This window comes from Haplochromis burtoni, unplaced genomic scaffold (assembly GCF_018398535.1).
Source record: "Haplochromis burtoni strain Fernald_Lab_line unplaced genomic scaffold, NCSU_Asbu1 Contig_128, whole genome shotgun sequence".
NCBI lineage: Eukaryota > Metazoa > Chordata > Actinopteri > Cichliformes > Cichlidae > Haplochromis > Haplochromis burtoni.
The window spans coordinates 621,660-635,211 of record NW_024582489.1 but is presented as its reverse complement, the minus strand read 5'-3'; the positions used below and the strand labels follow the sequence as shown (position 1 = coordinate 635,211).

The 13,552-nt window shown below is 41.2% G+C and overlaps 2 protein-coding genes across 3 annotated transcripts in view; one reads left to right on the top strand and one right to left on the bottom strand.

Moving 5' to 3' along the window:
- Positions 1–10,782, bottom strand: part of nmd3 (NMD3 ribosome export adaptor) — a 14,378-nt gene extending 3,596 nt beyond the window's left edge. Inside the window, exons 1-11 of one of the 2 annotated variants that reach the window (XM_005930014.3) lie at positions 10,672–10,782; positions 9,281–9,364; positions 7,878–8,012; positions 7,618–7,714; positions 7,064–7,144; positions 6,424–6,552; positions 5,585–5,675; positions 3,904–3,982; positions 3,379–3,475; positions 2,764–2,881; positions 183–328 (exon numbers count right to left, since the gene is read on the bottom strand). In XM_005930014.3, coding sequence (XP_005930076.1) covers positions 183–328; positions 2,764–2,881; positions 3,379–3,475; positions 3,904–3,982; positions 5,585–5,675; positions 6,424–6,552; positions 7,064–7,144; positions 7,618–7,714; positions 7,878–8,012; positions 9,281–9,324 — 1,017 coding nt within the window. In that variant the 5' untranslated portion in view covers positions 9,325–9,364; positions 10,672–10,782. Of the gene's footprint in view, positions 1–182; positions 329–2,763; positions 2,882–3,378; positions 3,476–3,903; positions 3,983–5,584; positions 5,676–6,423; positions 6,553–7,063; positions 7,145–7,617; positions 7,715–7,877; positions 8,013–9,280; positions 9,365–9,716; positions 9,851–10,671 lie in introns of those variants that run through there. The other variant, XM_005930013.3, reaches the window with a different exon arrangement.
- Positions 10,783–11,273: 491 nt separating this feature from the next.
- ppm1lb (protein phosphatase, Mg2+/Mn2+ dependent, 1Lb) overlaps positions 11,274–13,552 on the top strand; it is a 51,015-nt gene continuing 48,736 nt past the window's right edge. The window contains exon 1 of the mRNA XM_005930016.3: positions 11,274–12,228. Coding sequence (XP_005930078.1) covers positions 11,830–12,228 — 399 coding nt within the window. The 5' untranslated portion in view covers positions 11,274–11,829. The remainder of the gene's footprint in view (positions 12,229–13,552) is intronic.

Here is a 13,552-nt window from a genome sequence, read left to right as displayed (position 1 = left end):
GGAAACTACACACCGCACTCGCCTCAAAAGAAACACTCCTGACTGTTTGTGTCGATTTGGCTCGAATCCAACATACAGGTTCAGGGATAATGTAATGGTTTGCTATTGATTTTACTTCTAAGGGAAGAGCAATGTTCCCCCATAATGCAATCTGTTCTGCACCAACACACACGCGCCCTTACTTTGTTGGACCTCATGCCAGCTCCAGCACCCAGCTTCTGGTCTCTGATGATGTCAGTGTCCATGACTATGAACTCCTCCAGCTGGCTTGGGTTGAAGAGACCGTTGAAGGGGTTTCGCCAGTATGTGTTCCCGTCCACCTCGGCAACTAGAAAGATACTTTTGATTATTTAGAGTAATTAATTAAAAAAAAACCAAAAAACCAAAAAAAACCCACACACTTAACTTTCCGGATATTTAAATAATTTTTTCTGGAAAAAATACATACACTACTCAAAAAATATGAAAATAACACTTTTAAATCTGAGTATAGCATCAAGTCACTTAAAGTTCTGGGATTTTGACCCAATATAAGGAAAAATTTGGACCCTACAGAGGTTACACAGGTAGGTCCGAGGCACGACACATCCATCGAGTGGTGAACAGACCTCTACAGGTGAGGCAGCAGCAACCTGACTGCCAAACTGGGAAGAAATCCTTGAACCTGTCAAACCCTGCTGCAGGGTTCCTGGGCACCTCCTGGTGCTCGACAATGGCCGGCCACATGTGATGACAGTTTGAAACCAGCTCATGCAAGGAACTGATATCACTGCCTGCCCCCCCATGCTCGCCTGACCTAAATCGAACAGAACACCACTGGGACATATGTTTCAGTCCTTCTGACAGGTTGCACCTGAGACCGTCCAGGAGCTCAGTGATGCCCTGGTCCAAATGTGGGAGGAGATCCCCAAGGACACCATCCATCATCAAGCACAAGGAGGCCATACAAACTACTGAGCACCATTTGGATTTGCTGTAATGAAATTTCAGTAAAATGGACTAGCCCGCCACGTCCTTTTCACTTTGATTTTTGGGCTGTATTTGAATTCAGCCCACTGTCCGTAGATTAATTTCTTTTCTGTGAAAAGATGTGGCAAGTTGAGCCTTTCAATCCTAACAAATTACCCAGCCTATATCAGTATAGATATTCAGCGTGTGTTTTCTAAATCTTCCTTTCATTTTTCTAAGCAGAGTATTAAAAATATTCCAAGTCTGATTTATCCATAAGTCCTTTTTCTTTCTGTTCGTACTCTAAACAAACTAGACAGGAAGATTGTCTTCCTGTCTATACTGCAACCAAACTGTACAAGCAGAAAAACAGAAACAGATACTTCTGATACATGAGTTAATTGCCTTGTGCCGCTGAATCTGCTCGACAGCCTTGAGGCTGTTTGTGCTTTTCAACCAGCTAAAAAACTTTCTGCTCCAAATATAGCCTGCTCTTTGAAGAGTAATTAAAAACGTGTGTGCTGCTTCAAGATGTGGAGGACCATCCAGCCTCTCACAAAATGAGCGATTACACCACACGCAGAGGAAGCAACCCATCACTAATTGTCTCCGTGCTTGTATTGGTAATAAGTCCCCCTAAATCAGATAACTTGGCTTTGATAGAATAAATAATGCAATCTGAAATATGTTTTGCTCTCTGGGAGCACGTCTAATATCGTGCTGTGACTGGAGAAGAGAGAAGCAGCCGAGTAAAATGACTGAGTAGAACATGTGGTCACCAAACTGGGGTCAGTCTAGTGCGGTTTAGAAGGGTGTCGACCAAGCAGCGACTCTCTGTAATGCAGGAAATACTTTTGGTGTTATGAACAATACAAGAGTGCAGATACTGAAAGAGGCTAAACAGAGTGCACAGAGGCAACAACTGGTTTAACAAAGTCATATAATGAGAAACTACTCAGATGAATATTTAAACATTCAGCTAGTCGACTGTGATGATCGGCTTCTTATGTAATTACACAATTTCAGTTTCTGAGCAAATGTATTAAGTGCTAAAATCAACAGCTTCTTTTCCAACAATGCTAATAACCATTGGTAACAGACTTAAAGAAATCAGAAGACATTTAAATCTAGTGAATGAATTCCACTGTTAATTAAAATGTCCATTATTTTTGAGCCATCAGCTGTCAAACGGTTCATAAAATGTAAACGTAAAATGTGCTGCTAAATGTCTCATAACACAAAACTGCTACTGTTAATTACAAATAAATTACTGGACAATTTTCTGTTGAATATCTGCAGCTTAACACTAAAAGGCCACTACTAATTGTGTTTACTATGAGATCATTCATAGGAATTCAAAATAGGCATGGGCACTTTAAACAAACAAAAAATAATAATAATAACAAAAATTAAATTACAAGTTAAATACACCGTTTGTCCAATTCAAGGAGATGAGCAGGGTGGATAGAGTCACGTGTGTTATGCGTGTTTTAGGACTGTCACAGGAGGCCAGAGCACACAAAAAGCAGCCACACAGACACAGCTACAACATCTAAACTCCACACAAGAAAGGCCAGCCGGGCCAGCAGGTTCGAGCTCAAAAGCTACTTGCTGTTAGGTTTTATTACAATTTTTTTTTTTTCTTTTTAAAAGGACGACAATTATTTGCTGCACTTATCCCCGACTTAAACTACATCTCTGCTGACTGCAAGCCAACACAAATACGTGAGAAATGCTTCTACAACTAACCAGGTGAGCTGCAGACAGCGTGAGACGTGCTGTCAGCTAAACGTGTCAAAACTCCTCCGTACTCACTCTGCAGGGTGCGGGGGTCGATCAGATGGATGGTGCTGGTGACACGGATGCACACGCAGACTTGACCCATGTTCCCCAGGCTCTGCGCCAGCCGAGGTGAAAGGCACACGACGTTGTCCTGGCAACCAGACAACCAGAAAACCGGGGGTCAAACTGAGGTCACGTGGAGTAAAAAGGCTTTGAACTTGTGCTGAACAGCTTGTTTGCTCAAAAAATAAAAATAAAAAATATTTTATTTTCATTTAAGAAAACAAGTGTCCCTCCATGGAGCCCCTAGTACTGAAATATGAGGTGTTAACAAACCCAGTATATGTCATGATATTAAAGCATTCAACTGCACTGGGCAGCTAATCAACTACTGAAAATGACACCTGACAGGGATCAGTTAATCCCCACCTTCATTTTAATGTCATTGCTTTCCAGTTTAATCTAACCTGTCACCGTTAAACACAAATTCAACCTTTTTTATAAACTAACAGAAATATGTCTAATGTGTAGGCCGTAGGAGTGACGAGGACAGTCGGGTGGGTCTCACTGCTAACAATGAATCATGGGATAAAACCTAGATTCAACTAAAATGAGTTCCAAATATAAACGCAACTGTTTGCTGGATACCTTGCAGACCGGTACGATCTCCATGGAGAAGGTGCTCTTGTAGTTGTATGTGTTTGAGTGGATGTCGTGAGAGATGAGGCGCTGAGATGCCTTTGACCTTTAAAGTTAAAAAGAAAGTATTAATTTTTATTAGTAATATTAAAACAGTCACCAACACATGAAAGCTTGTTAAGTGTCAGTCGGACAAATGGTACAACAAAAGGGCCTAAAAGCACTGAGATGTTGTGCACACATGGAAAGGAAACATCCTGTGTAGATCATGATTATATAAACGGTTTCTGCCATGCAGACAACACTTGCACACGGTTTCAAATTAATTAAAAACTTTAATATATTCCCTTTCTTTTTAATGGGTTACATTCTCTTCCGATTCAGATGTATTACCGACAGGCTAGATTTTGCTAACACCTGCTAGCTAATCACCTCCACTTCCACATACAAACTGAACCCTGACAGACGCCATCACTGAACGCTGTGAAGGTCGTGCTGTGTGTTTTCAAAGGCATGGACTGAAGCAATGTTTACCTGCAGGGCACGGTGCACTGCAAGAAGTCCACCATCTTCTGAGCGTGCTGCTTGGAGCCGTAGTAGAAATCAATGCCCTCTGCGAGAAAAAGCAATACCATCAAATACACTTCACAGATATATTTATCACAGGCGTGCTTCGCAGGTCATCCCCACGCCAAAGAACATATGCATGAAAACGGCACATACCACAGAGCAGATGAAGAGGAAAGAAAAATATGGCAGCCACATGTAACCTTCTTAAAGCTTTCAAGTCCTGCCGAGACATGGAGATGATTTAAACAACCCCATCGGGCCAAAACTCTGCTTAACAGTCCCATCCAAGAATACAGAGGACTGCTGCTGCGATGTCACTCAATGCACAGCATGTGAGCCTCTGCGCATATAAGTATGTATGAAGTAGCACTTAGCATCCATAAGTAGGGTAAGAAACAAGCTTGCTCTGCAGGCAGCTGGTAAGGAACGCCCGCTCTGATTAGAGCGCACTGATTAGATGTACAACGTGTGCCCCTGAGAGGCCCACGCGAGGACAGCTGCATGGAGTTATTGGTGCCAGTGATATGCATGCATGACTGGCTGTCTGGTACGGGAAGAGGTAATTAACACTCGACACATCATTATGCTCTCCTTCGCTCTAACCCACATTAGTTCCGCTGGTGACAACTAGGGCAAGTTTCCCACTTTGCAGTGTAATTTGGGTAAAAGTCCCCACAGCAGAGACGAGGCATTTCCCCTTTAACCCTCGGCACCCCATACCAGCCGCGGCAGGCTGGCAGGTTTCCACTACTGCCTGTGTATAAACACATTATTGCACACACAACACTTTAATATATTTAAACAATATGTGCACATTAAAAAGAAACAAGTGTCAATTAAATATTTGTAATATTTTCAGTTTTTTCCCCTCATTCATCAGTAGTAAATCTAGACTCTCAGTCCACTGTTTATGTCAGCTGTCAACATGCCTGATGTGAAGCGTCCGTGTCTATGTACTCTTGAGGACGCTGTAGAACGTCGTCGAAGGAGTCTGATACGAGTTGACCAAGCCAGCGAAGCTCATTTCTGACTGATGACAGTGACGCTGACTTATGCTGCGGCTATCCCGAACATTTCTGTCAGTAAGAGCAGCCGTTTTTGTTGGTGTTAGCCGCTGTTACTGAAGTAGATCTAATGCCGTCAGACTCAGGCAATTGGCGTATAAACTTTCATAAGATGCAAGAATATAAATCAACTGTTTATCATAGGGAAAGTGAGATTTTTAGGACACTCAAACCTAAGGTTAGCGTCCATAACATTATCTTTTAACCAGCTGCTGCAGTTACAGCCAGCTTATTGTTAGAAATGGGAGGTCTGCACATTTAATCTGCTGACAATATAAACTGGGAATAAAGCAGCATTTATAATGCACATTCTCTCAGGTAAGAGCTCTGACTTCTGGAGACGCGGCTTCAGCTGAGGAGGAAGAGGATGAGGTGGAGATGAGGGAGGAGAGAACAGCGGTGGAGGTGGCAGATGAAGAAGAGGAGCAGACAGAGATGATGAAAAGATAAATAAATATTTTGAAAGATAAATTCATTTATCGTTTGTGTTTATCAGCTTCTCTCTCATTCTTAGGAACCTGGAACATTATTATAGAATTCTATTGGTGTACACAGCGTTGTGCACATAATCATAGACCTACCATGTATTTCTTTAATGTTGAGGGCATTCTGGTGGAGTTTATGCTTCAGGATCAGTTGCTCCAAATAGTAGAAAGTCTTTTTGTGTACAGTCTGATGGACAAAAGAGAAATCTTCATCACAGAGAAACTCATACTCATCCCTTTAAACAGCACAAACCTCGATAAGTAGCTTTGCATTTGCCTGCGAACACTCAACTTAATGGCATTCAATACAGCTGGGTTTTTTCCACGTCTGAGCAAGCTGTTTATTTCATGCATCTACGATCTGCTGAGCCTTTTCTGTCATGCAGCTACAGAGCAAAAGCTTTTTCAGTGACTGGCTTTTATTATGAAGTGGCTGAGTTATATAATAACATAGCTTAGCTTCATAGTAACATAACTATTAATCACTGAACTGCTAGTCTACTGTCTCTGCAGCAGTAAAGTTCAGTACGTCAGTACAGAGTGTCTTGAGTTGTATTTCCCAACAAGGACTCAGAGAGGTATGTTTGTATGTTTATATGATACACTAACAGCGCTAAGAGAAACAGTCAATGACCCAAAAAAACGTAAAAAGTAAACATTACTCTTCTGAATGAAATTTGACATCTAAAGTCGAGTCAGTGCTAGTGGAAAAAGAGGCTTTGCACACATTTTTCAGCTTTGACCACAAGCTTTACTTTTTAACCCTTTACTATGACAACCAATTTTACAAATGTGCTAAAATATAACCATTCACCATCCACTTCAATAACTGATAAAATGGTTCATGGTTTATTTAAAAGTGCTTTTAAAAAGCTTGAAAACAGCCAGAATGGGAAAATAGTTTGTACTTATTAGAGTGTAAGACCACAGGTCACCTTCTGACGAACTTGAACGACGGCCTTCCAGAAGTCTTTGGCTTCCACACGGTGGCAGTCGTCACACATCTGGGACTGGATGACAAACTCGACCACAAATACCTGTTGTAGGATGGCGCCATTCATCACCTGGAGAAGACAACAACAAGTCACACCATATGCTCCAACTCCATGGGAAACGATGACAAAAACTTGTGGCTGAAATTCATTAAACAAGCTGTTCAGGGAGAGCATATTTGAATTGTTATGCTTGAATTTTTATGTGAACAGGGAGAACTGCTGGCAGAATTATAAAGACCCTCCAACTGCACAAAACAAAAAAACCCCCACAAGGCTCAGGTTCTCACTAAAGGTCAAGGAGATGCGATGACAGCCAATGGCGAGGCTCGCTACTCTCACTTAACTCTCTGAAGAACAGACAGATCGCTTGTTCTTCTGATAAAACAACCTCAGGGTCACTTTGTAGTGGATGCACGTCCTACAACTTGTCACCACTTTTATGAATATTCTTAAGATTATAAAAAAAAAAATTAAAAGATTTTGTTTTAAACTTTCTGGACAAAAAGCACCTTGCTCATCTCATATTGTTAATTACAAATAGAATTTTCCCACACGTAGAAACGTCCCCCTGTTTTCTAACCTCTTTCTGGATGGTCAGTTTCATCTTAATCCTTTTGGAGTGCGGCTCTGTCCACAGGAATCCAGCATCGATAAGTCGCACCTGTGAAGAGAGATGTTTTAGATCTGCGAGCACTGTCTGAGTATTGAGAAGTACAATAGTGAACGTGGTGCACATCATAATAAAAAAAAAAAAAGAGATAGATGGGAAGGATGCTGTAATGTAATAATGTATCACAGAGTACCTGCACAGAACATTAAACTAGAAGGGTTTTAAGAGGACAGCATTAAGGTTTTGATTAAACTTTACTCTCATTAAAAATGTAATATATACTTAAGGATATGAATTCTTAGCTTGCATATGTCTAAGATGGTCCCTCTCCTCACACAACCCAAAAACACAACAAAAAGAAAATGTGCTCAATAAAAAGGCAGGACTGAAACAAGCAGCTTGTGAATCTAATGTTACAAACTGGCACTGGACACCCCCTTATATTTAATTTATTCTAGAAAATTTTCACTTATGTAGAAATATGCTATTCGTCTTTAGTGACACTGAGTAAGAAAGAGGCTTACTTTAGACATGGAGCTCTTTAGTTTTTTCAAGCAAAGAGCAAGCAGCTCCCTGGACTCCAGAGCACACTGTACCCAGGTCGCTGGAGGCTGCAAGTACCTGCGTAAAAGAGGAAATGCATTTAAATAAAAACACACCGTTCTGACTGCTACATTTCACCTGTAAATGCCTTCTAAAGAGAAACAGTGATATAATGGGTGCACTGCAGTGTACAAAACAAATACAACTGTTATGTGTTTGTTATTAAATGCATGAAACGCACCGTTCACACTGCTTGCAGAAATGCACTGTGACTTGCTTGGGGATTCCCTCTGAGATGTCGACCTGAGTGCGCAGGCAGGCCACACACATGTTGGCTGGGTTAGGAGCAATGGGGACACCACAGGTACAGCAGAGGCTGGAGGGGAGAGACGCCAAAGTCAATGAAACACGAATAAATGATGGGTTGTTTCAGACCCTTTTGTTGATGATATATATTTATATAATAGGTTTCAGCCTCTTCACTAAAGACAGCATGTATATTACAATACAATGGGAGATTTTACAAAGCAGGTCGCAGCTTATGTTGTCGCGTTTTTCCCATATTTTTCTCATCACCTGAGCATTTTCTGAAAATAAACAGTCACGACGTTCACTTTACTTGATGACATAATTCATCTCAGTGGTTCTGGCAAAACTACACTTATGCCATGTAGTGATATTACCCCTGAAAGTTAACCAAAAATGCACTTTTTGATTTTTTTTCCCCAGTGAATTATAACAAAGCAGATCAAACATCCAGAGTACCAGTGCTTCCTCCCATTACGTTACATTACAAACATGACCACTGGTGCAGTTTTGCTATTGAAGCCATGACTATACTGCTGCTCAAAGTTGATTACTAAAACAAATATACAAATATATACAAATATAATATACAAATATTTTGGTTGATTTGCTTGCAGTTTTAAAACAGAGCTTACATGTGTCCAGCCCTAAATTTTTCATGTGTCTATCGACTGTACTTATGATGTTATAACATTACAATGTTATGAGGGCTCAAAAATGCTGGAAGCCCAACATTTCAAACCACCCTGAATGTATAGACTTTGCATATGATGGGGGGCCAAATCCACTTGAGTAATGGACACTTGAAAGAAACAAAAAAAAATTTTCATTCCATTTCCTGCTGATTGAGTAAATATTACAAGTTGTACTACATAAAGAATAATATCATTAGATGTCTAACCTGAATAGAACAAAATCCTGTAGTTTCCATATGGCACTCAAATTATAAGTGAGAAAATAACTTTGTTTAAGAATTGCATATTTCTTTATCCCCAAATCACAGATTCTGGTTCACTTTTATGGTATGGGACGCCAAGGAAAATGTCAAGCTTTTATCTTTAATAGTTTTTAAAGATATTTACATTGAAATATTACCATGGTCGAGCAGAAAACTTTATGACTCAGGCTGCTGCTGCTATGTAGTTGATTATTCTGCTTGCTGATAGATAGCAAGCCAAATATCGGTCAATATATCCTGTGTCCTTGCCTCCTATTGGTAGTTTAATACCACCATTAAAGGAAATATAGGCTTTATAGTTAGAGGCAGAGATGCTATCCACAGTCTGGAGAACGAGCTTTGCTGTTAAAACTCACACAGTGCTAAAGGGCTGCACTTACATGTTCCCCTGGCTGCTTGAGGCAGGAGCCTGCATGTACTCCATCCTTGCCAAGCTGAGTGGGTCTCAGGTGGTCCAGTTATCTCTGAGGACACAAACATGACAGATGTAAAGTGGCCCTGTCAACGCTGAAGCACAACACAGGCGACTGGGAAAAGAAAGGGTTAATAAACGTTAACCCAGACAGGCTTATTTCGTTTCCAAGCGTTCATTTAGAAACGGAGATACAGATATCTAAACAACGCTAAAGCTGCCCTAAGTACAGTTAGCACTGCTAGCCTGGCTGATGCTCTTGATACAGTGTGTTAGCACTGGAGGCTAAACTGCTAACTCTTCTGAGTGATTCTCAAAAGTTTTCGCGGAGAAACAAACACACAGAGTCGACTGAAAGTATTCAGTAACTACAGCTAAAGCGACCGAGTGTTGACAAAACTTACTGATCTTATTTTGATGAGAAATCAACAGCACACAGTAAACGAGGTAGCCCCACGTTTTACCCACAGAGGACCGAGAGAGGATCGATGGCGTCAGGCAGGACTCAAGGACCCCGGGACTGTCTTTGTTTGCCTGAATACATTTCCTCATAAAAATTTAAATCAAATAAAAATGCCACTTAAATACCAAATAGATAAGAAATTATTACTTGTTTTTCCAATTTAAATCTTGTATTAGATAATCTGAAACGCTGATGGTGGTATATATAATCAATCAATCAAATAAAAGGTATAGTAAAAGTATAAGATTATTACCAGAAGCGTTTTAGGCAATTAGTTAAAGATCATTTTAATGTATTGTTGTGAAGAGGAGTTTAACATTTAACTGACTGAATTAAAATTAGAAAATCTAATTTAGTAGGTAAACAGGCATGCATAGCATAGCGAAGCCATTTATATTTATAACAATACATCAAAGCTCAGTTGATAAACTTTAACTTTTGTGCCCTTTCTCTTTGTTTTTCTTTAGTAAATACGGTAAAAACAGAGTCATTTAAACTTTCCACCAAAACTCCTGCTAACATATTTTTTTGATTCATTCGTTTGCCATTTTATTGTACGTTAACAAATAGAGGGGCTAAACTGAGGACGTGTTAATCTCACATTTCCCTCCTGGTGCGACTGATACTATAGTTCTAAAAACAATAATTTTACAAGTTTTCTCAGTTTGTTTGTGTGTTTGTTTGTTTTTTAGTGGTGGTGGGGGAGGCCTGAGAAGGACTTCTGACACAAGCATTAATACAGGAACTCCCCTTTTGTCCTATAACATGACAATTCTACCTTGCCACAAACACACTGGGCCTAATGAAAGGTTATTTATCTGATTTAATTTTATAATGAAATGCTGCGTGTTAGCATGTATTTAAAATTATTGATTCACGGAGGTCTTCAGACTCACCTGTGGTATGACTGGTCCTTGGACGCCTTCGAGTTCTGTCGTAAATCTCCCGTGCGGTTTCTCTCTTGGTGTCTTGCTTAACCCCTGGTGAGATTTTAGGCATGGCTGATATATATTTGAGCAGTAGAATTTATAACATTTGGATGAAATAACATAATGCTGAAATAATTTAATTTTTGTAAACAGTCTGCAGTTTTCTTATTGGTTTCTCTACTGAATTTTAAGCCAGTGAATGCGACAACTTATTAAGTTGTAGCCACAACACAACTGTTCTTTTCTTTCAAGTGATTACATTAATTAACTAATTTATTTATTTATCTAAATGTATCTAAATTATTTATCTAAACGGCTGTAGATTACATTTCTTTGCATCGCCTAATCACCTTGTTTTCAGACGTAACCAGCTGCAGTTGAATAGGTTTTTATTTATTTTATTTTATTTTATTTTATTTTATTTTGTTTGTTTGTTTGTTTTTGGGGGGGGGGTCGGGTCCTTTATTTAAACGGTATCACTATGCGTTGTCTGTGGGTAAGTGTTGATATTTTAAATGCAATTATTTCCTACAATTTTGAAGGCGAACTTTACGAGCTGCACGTGAAAGCAGCACGGCCGTTTAGGAACGCAGCAGCGGGGCTTCGCAGCCAGTGTGGCAGCTGGGAATGTGAGGGTTTCAGCACAGGCTGCTATTTCAGGACTGGAAACAGTAGCAGGGCTGGCCGGGGAGGGACAGGCTCTGCCCACAACTTTACTCTAGCCAACACACTGGCTTAACCTCAAGTCCAAACGGAGGGGAGAAGCTGCTGTTTCCCGCCTGGGGTGTCCGTGTTCTCGGACCGCGGCAGATGGTCAGCGGACAGCCGTTGGTGGTGGCTCACTGCTGGGCTGAATGCTAGAGGGAACCAGCCGGTGCACCGCGCTTCTCCTTCTTTATCTCCCCTCGGTCGCTGATACGTCCCAGTGAAGTGTCACTCGTTGGTCCAGTACAACCTGAATGTTTCCCGGCGTGAGTAGCTCGGTTAAATGTGTATGTTTCGCCGCTAACCAAACCAAACACGATAACATCATCAACAACAAAAACAGCGACGATGGAGTGAAATCTGCGGCGGGGGGGCGAGCGACACACAACCTGCCGCGATTTCCTGCGCGTGAATAAATAAATGATAGAGGATACAATGACCCTGCTGTCTCTATTAGGTCGGATCATGCGTTATTTTCTGCTCAGACCGGAGACCTTGTTCTTGCTGTGCATCAGCCTGGCTCTGTGGAGTTACTTCTTCCACACGGACGAAGTGAAGACCATCGTCAAGTCCAGCCGAGATGCGGTCAAGATGGTCAAGGGGAAAGTGGCGGAGATGATGCAGAACGAGCGCTTCGGTGGGCTGGACGTCCTGGACGCGGAGTTCTCCAAGACCTGGGAGTTCAAGAGTAACAACGTGGCCGTGTACTCCATCCAAGGCCGGCGAGATCACATGGAGGACAGGTTCGAGGTGCTCACCGACATCGTCAACAAGAGTCACCCGTCAATCTTTGGGGTTTTTGATGGCCACGGAGGAGAGGTGAGTAGGGCACCCAGGGGGACATTAAAGTGATCTCCAGGGGGGCTAAAGTGTGGGTTTGAATGAGTTATGTCTGGTCCTTTTCTTAGACCTGCTTTTATTTCTTTATTAAAAGCACGAATGAGACTAAATAAAGCAGAGATCTTATTCTGTATTTCAACCGAAGCTGTCCTCGTTGTACTTGTAAATAAAGTATAAATATGAGGGATAAAAATCTACTTTCTATACACCTAAAATAACTTATAACGGATAAAGCGATGTAGTCCACCCCATAAATCATTTATTACAGTGTATTAAGTTACATAGAGTTAATGTGTAGTGATGAAGGGGATATTTTCCTTCCTCAGTTTGAACCCTGTGTATTTTTTTTGTCTCTGTGGTAATTTAATCAAACACAAACTAATTCAGGATTATGCAATTCGGGGGAAGGAGAAACTGAACTAATGAATGTCTTGAATGTGTTAACACGGAGACTCTTTAAGACAGGGACTCGAGGTCGAGTAATTAGGCAGGATTCACTTTGACGTCCCGTGTCATTGATGGGTGCAAGTTATGACTTTAATTAGGACAAACCAAGTGACACACACACACACACACACACACACACACACACACACACACACACACACACAGAGGCACAGCGACACTGGGGCTTCTGGGTTGTCTCGTTACAGCCCTGCAAACACACTCACCCTCCCTGTGAGAGAGTCTTCTTTTAGAACGCATGCTCTTTATTTCCAGCTTATTTCTCTCCAAAAACAATCTCTCTTGGGTTTGTTTGTCCAAAGCAGGGATGCATCCCCCATAGTCTAACACAATTATAGCTGGAAGGAGAAGGATAAACTCAGATTTTTTTCAGATTCAGATTCTATCCGGGGCCCCATACTGTGAGGAAAAACACAGATGACATCGATCACTAGTCCGCTGGTTACAACCGTTCTCCTTTGCTTTCTGCTTCCTTGGTGCTAATTAATGTCAGGGCATCGAGGCAACAGCCTGACAAAGCAGCTCACAATGAGACCCTTAAAAAGTGCTGTCAGTTAAAGGGACAAAGAGCATTTGACATGATGCCACAGTCAGGCGGGAACATGAAAACACTGATTTATTATGAAGTCGAAGCATGCCTCTGCTCGGGCATTGTTTTCTGAGGCTTCGACTGTGCCCTCAGCTGACAGTGCTGATGCAACAGAGCCACCAAATAGAAAGAAGAAGAAGAAGAAACATAAACTTCAATAGACTCTTCTCTTCTCTTCTCTTCTCTTCTCTTCTCTTCTCTTCTCTTCTCTTCTCTTCTCTTCTCTTCTCTTCTCTTCTCTTCTCTTCT